The sequence below is a fragment of the Vigna radiata genome, unplaced genomic scaffold (genome assembly GCF_000741045.1).
Source record: "Vigna radiata var. radiata cultivar VC1973A unplaced genomic scaffold, Vradiata_ver6 scaffold_208, whole genome shotgun sequence".
In the NCBI taxonomy this organism is placed as follows: Eukaryota; Viridiplantae; Streptophyta; class Magnoliopsida; order Fabales; family Fabaceae; genus Vigna; species Vigna radiata.
The window spans coordinates 20,998-32,385 of record NW_014542845.1 but is presented as its reverse complement, the minus strand read 5'-3'; the positions used below and the strand labels follow the sequence as shown (position 1 = coordinate 32,385).

General features: G+C 36.5%; 1 protein-coding gene across 2 annotated transcripts; it reads left to right on the top strand.

Annotated features, from left to right (window-relative positions):
* Window positions 1-244: 244 nt before the first annotated feature.
* LOC106780773 (AP-1 complex subunit mu-2) lies at window positions 245-7,258 on the top strand. 2 transcript variants are annotated; one of them, XM_014669082.2, is made up of 11 exons: window positions 245-640; window positions 881-1,027; window positions 1,123-1,185; window positions 1,279-1,455; window positions 1,523-1,626; window positions 4,136-4,243; window positions 4,379-4,475; window positions 4,598-4,695; window positions 4,869-5,010; window positions 5,316-5,438; window positions 6,699-7,258. In XM_014669082.2, exons 1-11 carry the CDS (start codon window positions 512-514, stop codon window positions 6,795-6,797), a joined length of 1,287 nt encoding a protein of 428 aa, XP_014524568.1. In that variant the 5' UTR covers window positions 245-511; the 3' UTR covers window positions 6,798-7,258. The 2 variants fall into 2 exon arrangements, with proteins under 2 accessions (XP_014524568.1, XP_022632820.1); XM_022777099.1 differs by having other exon boundaries at window positions 860-1,027.
* Window positions 7,259-11,388: the final 4,130 nt, after the last annotated feature.

Sequence of the window (11,388 nt, the reverse complement as noted above, 5' to 3'; positions counted from 1 at the left end):
TATAAAACATTTGATTAGAAACCGGATTTGGAAAATTCATACTGAATTAGACTTCTAACTTTTACACTTCATAAATGTTGGATTTGCTGATTTTTTTTTTCCATCTTGTTGAAGATTGATAATGCTTATAATTTTAGAAAACTTACAATAACACAAACCAAATCTAAAACAATATTTAATTGGATGAAAAAAAAAATCACATTTGATGGACTAAATTGTTATTTAATCCTACATTTATCGTATTGTTTATCGATAGAACGTCGTCGTACATACTTCGTAGTCGCTCTTGGGTTTCAACCCACCACCACCTTGAATGGAATCGGACATTGCATTGCAACGATAGGTAGAAGAAACAAAATCGAAAGCTCCAATTCCTACACGCAGTGACCGAAACCCAACGACTCTAGCCATGGTTTAGTTTCTAACATGGCTCGCTGAACCCTAGCGTTTCTCCTTCTTTGCAACGCTCGTCCGATCCCGATCCCTTCTGATTCCGATCTGATCCAATCCAATGGCAGGGGCAGTCTCTGCTCTGTTCCTTCTCGACATCAAAGGCCGCGTCCTAATTTGGCGCGACTACCGCGGCGATGTCACCGCCATCGAAGCCGAACGCTTCTTCACTAAACTCATTGAAAAAGAGGTTCATTCCTTCTTTTCACCAATCTATGATATGATTATTTATTTAACTCAGCACCAAGTACCGTCTCAATTACGTTCTCTTTGTTTCAGCTCCTGTTTTGAAAAATCTGTTTCTGCTGTTTCTGATGCACTTTATAATGTTTTTTGTCGAACCTAGGCTGGACTTTATGTTAATAGGAGTGGAGTTGGAATGGAAAATTTTGATTTTTGTATTGTGAAGTTTGTTTTCAAATTGTTGCAGGGGGATCCGCAGTCTCACGATCCGGTTGTGTATGATAATGGCGTGACCTACTTGTTTATACAGCATAGCAATATTTTCCTCATGACTGCTACCAGGCAAAACTGCAATGCTGCTAGTCTTCTTTTCTTCCTACATCGAACTGTTGATGTAAGTTTGTTATTTCTAATTGTGATTTTGAATTGAAGGCTTGGTTTTGTCATAGCGATAATGATTGATAGGAATGGTTCGTGTCTTTGAGGCAGGTGTTTAAGCATTATTTTGAAGAATTGGAAGAGGAATCTCTAAGGGATAACTTTGTTGTTGTGGTAAAATGCTTGTGTCCCTTTGAACACCAGTTTCTTTAAGAGCTGAATTAGTCCTTCTGGGCAAAATGTTGATTACGGATATGTCCTTTGCAGTATGAATTACTTGATGAAATAATGGACTTTGGCTACCCCCAATATACTGAGGCAAAGATTCTTAGTGAGTTTATCAAGACGGATGCTTATAAAATGGAAGTTGCACAGAGACCTCCCATGGCTGTGACAAATGCTGTATCCTGGCGCAGTGAAGGAGTGACCTACAAGAAAAATGAGGTGGGCAAAGTTTATCTTGACTTGTAATTTCATGGTCGAGACTACCACCTAATATTCTTTTTTTCAGGTTTTCTTGGATGTGGTGGAGAGTGTTAACATACTTGTCAATAGCAATGGACAAATAATTAGGTCAGATGTGGTTGGGGCATTGAAGATGAGAACATATCTGAGGTTTGCTTTTTACTTTCTTTGAGAACTTGAGTTTCAAACCATTGACATGGGCTATTAGTTAATTGGGTTAACTAATAGTTTTCATTTTTAAAACTTCAGGGGATGAGGGTAGGGGTAGATCAGGAATTCCTTTAACCAGACAAAAATGGAAAAAAGTGACTGAAAAGTGCACTCTGATTTCTCTGAATATCTCAAAAGGAGCTCCCTTAAAAACACATACGCATGAACCAACATGTACGTAGGGAAGCTACTGGTATGAAAGAAGATTCTGTAGTGAAGAAGTTTCCAGTAGGCAACCTCTTCTAGCAAGTTGTCATCACTGACAATCTTTCCTGTGATTTTTATTGCAAACTTCTCTAGCAAGTTCCGCTGGAGATTTAACAAGCTTGTAAATATTTTTCACTTACAATGTTTTGGGCATGCTTCAACTCCTAGTTACCTTTCCAGCAACTGCTGAAAAACGTTCCACTTGCTATTTTTGGCATCCTTCTAGTGCCGTTGAATTTCTTCAGAGAAGTTATGCTCCATTACCTCTATTGGTTGATCTCTTTCATAAATTCTCAGTCATGTCATTCTCCAATTGCCTCCCAGTACGTAGTTGTGTCAACTCCAGTGTGGACGTGTGTTATATTCTGTTACTTTTAACAATCTATTCATAACTATAGTCACTCTAGCCATTTTGTTGTGCTCTCTCCAGCAATGGTAATTTTTCCAATGTCTCCAGTACTGGATCCCATGTTAATTTATCTATTTTTAAGGGGTTTATTTGTAGCAAGCTTAAAGCTTAGTAAGCTTTTGCTTGAGGGGGTTAGTCATAATATTCACATGTGATTCATGTGTCTCTCACGTGTTAATTGCATTTATTGTTCATAGAAATTAAAATTAGTGTCTAGGAAGTAGCAGTCCACTTATTATTAGCCTAGGAAACAGTGCTCACTTGTATATATGGATGTTTTGCATGAAGGATATACTGCTATTCACTTAAATTATTCCATTCTATCATCTTTGCTTTCCCTCTAAACTCTACAAGCACTACACATTTTCTTCTTCTATGCTTTAACAAGGTTCCCTTCAACAAAGTGGAATAATGAGTACACATCCCCTGGTTCTCCCAGCTCAATTTGCGTCTTTGCATGCTTCTATTTGCAAGCTTTTATTTGCAAGTCCCCATGCTTCTTACAGCCTCTTCCTTGTGACTCTTCTTGTCAAATCAAAATTCTATAAACAGCTACAAACTGTTCTAGTCCTGGTGATTAGGGTAGTTTGGTTTAACATCTAACTGACTTGTTAGTATTCTTTTCCTATTTACGGAAAACCACTTTTACATATTTTTTATATTATCATGTATGACAGAGTTGAGAAGCTCTCTTTCATACACAAGTTGTGTTAAATATTTGTTCCTAGTCTCTGTTTCAAGTAGGAGTTTCTAGTGCTTTACATTTTCCCTACCCAGTCTCCTTTAGCAAATCCAGTACGTATTTTTTCTTGGTTTATGAATATACCTCGTTTAGATGTAGCCAAATCTATGCTCAAAATGTTTCAGTGGACCTCCCTAGTCTTTCCATTGACGAATTTGTTGGAAGAAATTGGACTGGCACATTTAATATGTATGAGGGTAGAATGTTTTATTAGGGCCATGGCCAGGTTGAGTTAGGCCTAAACCATTTTGTAAAGCAAAAATAGAGGAAATATCTGATAGAATAATTCTATCAGCCCAGCAAAGTGGCCCCTTCACCAAGAGAGGATTCTCATTGATTCTCTCTGTCTCTCTTCTTAATAAGTCCATCATCCATCCTTTCTCTCCCTTTTTTCCTTATATAATTAACTAAACTCCACACGTCATTTGTCTCACTCCATTGCCTATGCCAATTCAGCATCCATCCCTATTCTTCATTTCCTACGATAGAGATTCTAAAGTTTGGTCCACCCTCACTATTTGGCTCTGGTTGACCCATTCTTCCACACTGTTCATAATAATAAAAAATACAGTTTCTGCTCATATCATAATCAGTCTTGACTAACTTAAAACAAGGATTGACTCTATACAATACTTTTTGAACAGGCATCAGTGTCCGAAACAGGTAGTATATCGATATTTTTCCTTTTTTTGGAGTATATGGGCTTCATAGGTGTGATGAATCTGGATGTTCTCCTTCCTTGTATCCAACATTTCTGAAAACTGTTATAAAGTTTTGCTCAAGTCTGAGAAATGCAAATGAAAATCGTATTTTGGAGTAGGTTTTCTTTTGCAGATTAGACTTTGAATTGCTTCATTCATTCAGTACTGTTAAAAAAGTTTAGGAGCTGGTGCTAACTGTACATGATTAGGGATTAGTTACATTGAACATAGGTTCTACTACTTGGCTCGTTTTAAAGGCTCCTTAACAGTTGATAGATGTTTGGATTAGGAAGACTGTACGTTCATTTGGAAGTATTTATTAGTATCAAATTATGTGCTTGAGTGTTCATCTAAATCATGGATTTTTAATCCATGGCTTGTACAATGCAGTGGTATGCCTGAGTGTAAACTTGGGTTAAATGACAGAGTATTATTAGAGGCACAAGGTAGAACAACCAAAGGAAAAGCAATTGACTTGGAGGACATCAAATTTCATCAGTATGTATGCTTGATTCTCTTCCTAATATTCACGGATTGATAACTCTGAGTGCAAATTTGAATATATACTTTCTACAAGCATGTATATGTCTATTCTTGACTAATTCTGAAATTATGTGCTGACAAATGACAAAGGTGTGTGCGCTTGGCCCGATTTGAGAATGACCGAACGATTTCCTTTATCCCTCCTGATGGATCCTTTGATTTAATGACATATAGGCTCAGTACACAGGTACATTTTCTCACGATATAAAATAAAATTCTGAACTAGTGATGACATAGTAAATTCATAATTACACTCATCTGGAGAAAGAAGTATTCCAAGTCTATTGATTCTCTGATCTCTGTTCCCAGGTTAAGCCTTTAATTTGGGTGGAAGCACAAGTTGAAAACCATTCAAAAAGCCGGATTGAGATTATGGTAAAAGCTAGGAGTCAATTTAAGGAACGCAGGTACTGATATATTTTCTTTTCCCCTTTTTATCTCTTTCTTTTTAATCTGATCTTTCCTTCATGAAAAATAGAGAACTGCTTACCTTAAATTTTTTGTCTATACGCTTTTGCTCTAGATATATACTATTAAATGTATTTGCTTCTACAACTACTCAGATAATTGAATTTTTCAGTACTGCCACAAATGTTGAGATCGAGTTGCCTGTCCCTGCTGATGCAACCAATCCAAATGTTCGGACTTCAATGGGATCTGCATCATATGCACCTGAAAAAGATGCATTAATCTGGAAAATAAGATCATTTCCTGGAGGCAAGGTATTAATTCACTAGGAAGTTGCCTTGTCCCCATGAATAATGTCCATAGTCTATGATGCATGGATAAGTGTATCAGATACATATCTGATATCTGATATGTGTATCATTTATTTTGAAAATAATAGGATACGACACGTGATATATGTTGAAAAATCATTGATAAGTATCGGTAAAGTACTGGATATTGATACGTGTTGAACACGGATATATAACACAAATTTAAGTATTGGGGCATCATAGTCCATAGTTGTTGCCACAATTTGATTGAGAGCTAATAGATCTGGTTCTGTTTTTTGATATGTCAGGAGTACATGTTAAGGGCAGAGTTTCGTCTTCCCAGTATAGTAGACGAGGAAGCAACCCCCGAGAGAAAAGCTCCCATACGCGTAAAATTTGAGATACCATATTTCACTGTGTCTGGGATTCAGGTATTGCTACGCATACAGCACTTTTTATATATTCTGAAAATTGCTATTCCTATATGCATCTCTATCTTATTTAAAGATGAATATTTCCTGTATTATATCCTATCCTGAATCACAGTCTCTTACAGTACTGGATACAACATTAACGAGGATAATCCAACACCCTAAGATCCATAATATAGGATAATGGAACATTGCACACTACTTATATAGGAGACAAAAAAGCTCAAATGGAATGAAATACGATCATATTAACGGTCTAATTAATAATCAATATTTGTATAATATTACAAGTTCATCTTTTTCCTACGATAGTGAGCCTCTCTAAAAAAATTCAGAAACATTATTTTACAATCACTACTTGGTTTCTTTACAAAAGAATTCCAGCAGATGAATGTTTTTTTAAATACTACTAGTGGGCATGTTCATTCATAGGGTGTTGGCTTAAGTGTTGAGCTGATATTTTTTATTGAACGCCTAATCAGGAGTGTCTGACATGTTAGAGAGTTAGTGTCAGGAGCATGTTCAATACTGTAACACTTAAAACTAGATAGGTATCCATGCTTCATCATATAGTTCACACTTTCACTGCCTTTATTTGTCTGTTGGTTTCTCACTTGTCATTTTGATTATTTCTCGATGCAATAAGCAACAATTGTATTTAACTCAATGAATCTCCTGAAATTCATTCGTATTCACGGTTGAATTGATATTCCGGTCACAAAGACTGTTATAGATAATATTGAATTGTAAAATAACTATTAATTACTAATGGGATTATGAGAAGAAGGAACTTGACATCATAAATAGATGAGATAATATTATTCACAAATTTATAACTTTTCTACAATTAATAGTTTTGTCTAATATTAAATGCATGGGACTAGGTAATCTGAACGAAACATCAATATTCACATGACATTATGCGAAAATCGTCAAGTTTATCATTTTTTCTTTGGATTCAAATATAAAAAAGTATGCTTAGTAAACTTAAATGCCAACAAATTTCTGCTAACTCCATCTTTTTTAATGTTATTGTTTCAAAAATAGTTTGTTTACACAATTTTGAAAATGTACTTTTATTTTATTTTTGTGAAATTTAGAATATTAAATAAACTTAACTAGCATGAATGTGAACATAGGCCATTTTCCTTTGTTTTTGAACCTGGAGATATTACTGTGATGTTTAAATTCAGTAATTTAGGTTGTGATTGCTTAATTAATCAAGGAGTTATTCAACCGTGTAAATGTTTTGATTTGTAGGTAAGATATTTGAAGATTATTGAGAAAAGTGGGTATCAGGCTCTTCCATGGGTGAGATACATAACAATGGCTGGAGAGTATGAACTGAGGCTCATTTGAGATTTGTATCTTTGTTTTGTATTCCCGAAATATTTGTCTCATTGAATGGTCGTGGATGGAAAAGGGAATCTCAGGTGAAATTAATTTTTGGCCGACCGCATCAAATAAGAAGTTACTCATTGTCTTGAAAGATGCTGTCAGCTGAAAATCATGAGTTGCCAAGTGTAAGCCAGAAACTCTTATCAAGCCCCTTCGGTCAAATCTGTTTTGATAGGGAAATTGGTTGGTTCTCCCTCTTCTTTTTTAGGCCTTTTTTGTAATCACAATCTGTCCGTCTTTTTCCATCTCCTTGTAATCTGATCTTCTTTTTAAAGATAAATTATAGGGTTTTGTATTACCAAGTAAATTACTTTTATAGACCAATTATACACAAGGGAATAAGTGTCCCTCGGCTATGTATGAACGATAAATACGAATACATTTTTTAAATATCTATTTACAAAGTTTTACAGATTAGTTAAGTTGTGATTTTGTTTCTTTATCATATTAAGAATACTATTATTCGGAGAAATTGTATTATACTGGCTCACATTTTATGTTTTTTTTTTTTTTTTTTTTATTTAATCGATCCTCAATCCTACGTGCTTGAATTAGAAAGCGTAAAAGTTAAGGAAGTTGCTTATACAGCACAGATAAAATTGTATAGTTTGGACAAAATCTTATTAACTAAATAAAAATAAAAAGAAGTAAAATAAATTGATTCACAGTACTTTTATTTTTTAAATGATCTTATTTTAACTTATCGAAAGGTTGAAGTTAGTAACTTGGTTTACCCAAAAGATAACCATTATGGTCAATGCATATGTAAATAGTTTAAATATGTTAAACCTTATTTTATTATAGGTCTAATACCACTATTTGTCTCAATTTTTGTCAACTTGATTCGAAATGGTTCTAATTTTTTTTTAAATGTTCAATATAGTCCTAAAGATCTTAATTTGTGTTCAATTTAGTCTTTTTTTGCAAACATTGTTTAAGTTGACCAAATGTGTACAATCAGTAAATGACTTGGACACTTAAACAGCGCCACCATAGATCGCCGCCACCATCACTTATCATCTTCTCCGTCCAGCAACGACCCAGAAACACCACCAGAACCATCTTCCCCTTCCTTCATTGTGGATCTCCATCAACGCCACTGCCTCTCCTTCTCAAGCCATCACCATGGCGGCCCAACAGCCAACCACCACAAACCCAATAACCCTCGCATCAGGCCACACCACAAGAACAACCTCTGAAATCGCCGCCATCAACCATCCAAAGCTTCTTCTTTGCACAGCAAGCGACATTGTTCAAACTTTACTGCGAGGGAGAATTCCACCACCACGCGAACTTCACTTAGCCGTTGCCAATGCCACACCACCACCATCTCGTCCCTCACGCCTCCACCGTCTTCATAAACCTGTAGAAAACCCAAATCGCCACTATGGCGAGCTATAATCGCAAACCAGAATCGTGAGCGAAATCCTTGCACCATTCAAACCTCCATGGCTGCCGCAAATACCACTCAGGCTACCACCACCTTTGCGCCCTCAACCCTAATTGTAACAACCTACGATAACCTACCTGCGCAAAAATCGCACTTACAGTTCCAGTGTCGTTTCTCCTTTGCGTGACCACACAAGCCCTTTCTCCCTTGCATTCAGAAACCCAAATTTTTTGGGTGGGGGAGGGGCTGTCACATGGTAGTCCTTGTTGTGTCATGTTTTAGTCAAGATAGGTAAGTAGTTAAATGACATGTCATTCACTGATTGCATAGCTGGACATTTAATCATTAACGATTTAAATGACATTTGCAAAAATGACTAAACTGAACACAAATTACGATCTTTAGGACTACATTAAACATTTAAAAATATATTAGAACCATTTTAAACAAAACTGACAAAAATTAGAACCAACAACCTTGATTATAAAGATATTTGTACCAGCTAAGTTTTGTTTAACTAAATAAGCTATTGAGTATATTTATAGGAGTTTATTTTCACGTGAATATCGTGGAAAATAATTCATTAAAAGAGATGATATAATATATTGGTAAGCACTATTCTTCAAAAGGGATTGGATTCTAATTATGAGTTAGAAATACCCTTACTACACACAAGAAAGAACGGATGTTGTTGGAAAATATCCTTCATAACTATATATTCTTTGTTTAGACCGTGAAATGCTAACTTATTATAATATAATTTAGTTCTTATAATCTTTACACCGAAACAATAAAACTATTTTGAATAATTCAGCACCATATCTCGTAAAAATTTGATGAATGATATTTGTAAAATAATTTATATAACAAATTCTATAATTAAAGAGAGAGAAAGAGAAGTATGAAATTAATAAATATTTTAACGGAGAAAGATGAACACATAATATACTTTAATATACTATTGTAGGAGTAAGATTTAAATACCTTTTTAGTCCCCAAGTTGGGATCGGAATTTTCGTTTTGTCCTCGGTTTCAAAAATGAAGCCATTTGGTCCCTATGTTTTTAATTTTAAGCGCAATTGGTTCCTTCCGTTAAGTAAATGTTAACGGCGTTAAATGTTAGCTTACGTGGCAATATGAGTTATCCAACATGAAAAAAACAATTTTTTTATGAATGACAGATGTGAAAATATCATTTAAAAGAAAAGAAAAAAAAGAAAAGAAAAAAAGGGTTTGCCCTAAATTCATCTCTAAAACCCCAAGGCACTCAATTTCGCCACTCCTGCACCCACTGCCGCCACAACCTCCGATCAAAAGGCCGTTGCAAGTGGGTTGTCCACGGCTTCGTCGGCGCATTCGTCGGAAGAGCCACCGCCTTCACGCCGGACTGCCATCTCGTCCTTTCTTCTTCGCGGAACTGGCCCCAACTCTGAGATCCTACCATTCTCGCCGCCTTCACCGCTCGTCCTTTCTATTGTTTGATGTTTCTTCTACTGGGATTGGGAACGATGAGTGTGTTGTGTGCATATGAGTGTGAGTGTGCTTTTTGATGATACGATGTGAAGGTTTGGATATGGTGGTGAAAGAGGGGGGTTATGGGGCTACGACGGCATGAGGATTTCCGGTGGAGGAGATGACGCAATGGGGGTTCTGTTTTTGAATCTGTTTCAGGCTCTGTTTCAGGTGCTTGTTCAGGCTCTGACTCAGCGATTCCAGCACCGAGTTCCAATCGCGAACCACCAAACCCTTCCCCGATTCCTGAACCCTCTCGACAAAACCCTCTGGCAACCATTCATCTTCTCTGAACTCCGAATTTATGTTGAATCCGATTGGTGGAAGATGAGGTGGAAGGTGCCCAAGTCTTTGGCAACGGAGGCGGTCCAGCCAAAGAAGATGTCGGCGATGATTAGGAGCCTGCGGTTTTTGTTTTGTAGGAGGATGGTGCGTAGGAGGTTTGCGAAGGCGGGTTTGAGAGTGGTGGAGGTTTGGATGAGTCGAATGACGAGGTTGTAGGGTATGGCGTCGGTGTTCTCTGTGTTAGGAGGGAGACCGTGGGAGGGATTGAAAGGGATTTATGAAAGAGTGATTGCAGAGTTTGGTGGAAGAAAAGATTTAAGCTTTTGTATGTTGAGTGAGGTGTTAACAATGGTGATATGGTACTTCTGTCTCTTCTCTAATTGCAGGGCCAATGCAAGGAAAGGGATGATGTGCCCTTGGGCCATGAACGGAAACAACACCACCTCTTCTTTTTCTTTTGCCATTTTCTTTTTTTCTCACTGTTCTTTCTTCCACGTTGGATAACTCATATTGCCATAAAACTGATATTTAACGCCGTTAACATCTACTTAACGGAAGGGATCAATTGTATTCGAAATTGAAAACATGGGGACCAAAGGGCTTCATTTTTAATACCGGGGACAAAACGAAAATTCCGATCCCAACTTGGGGACTAAAAAGGTATTTAAACCTAGGAGTAATAACAACTCTGAAAAATATTATACCATCTTACAGAAATGTTACTTTGACATGGTTAGAGAAAATCACATTCATTTGACACGCAATAGGACCCACATTATGTGAATTTGTCGATGAGTAATTTGGTCATTTAGTTTTTTATTTTACTGGATTGATATTTTCATTCACTTTTGCCACAGTTTCCTTTTCGAAGAAAAAGTGTTTTAGCTCTGTTAGGGTTCATTTTTGAAGAATGACTGTTCTAGCTCTGCTAGGGTTGGGGCTGAGATCGCCACCATCTTTTTGCTTTACAAATCCTATTTCGTGACACCCCGTTTCCATTTCTTCCCAAAGTTCATTCCTTTTTCAGGTTTGATACGAAACCCATTTCTCTGTTTTCACGCTTTTAGCCAACAATGACAAGTGTGTGGATGTTCTGTTTATTGTTTTCAACATTGAACGTTTTTTATACAGAGGGCATCTGCATGTTGTTTAGTGTTGTTTTTAAAGATTCATGCTTCGATGGTTTATGTGAATTTGATGATTTTATTTGGATTTTGAGGGTTTGCATTTGTTGTTTTGATGTTGCTTTTTTCCTAGTTACTCGTTTCGTATTTCAATTCTTCTCCATGCATATTTTGATTCAATTGAGTTGGTTTTGGTTATAAAAGTTCATTTGAGTCTATATAAAGGTCCATGCCTGAATGG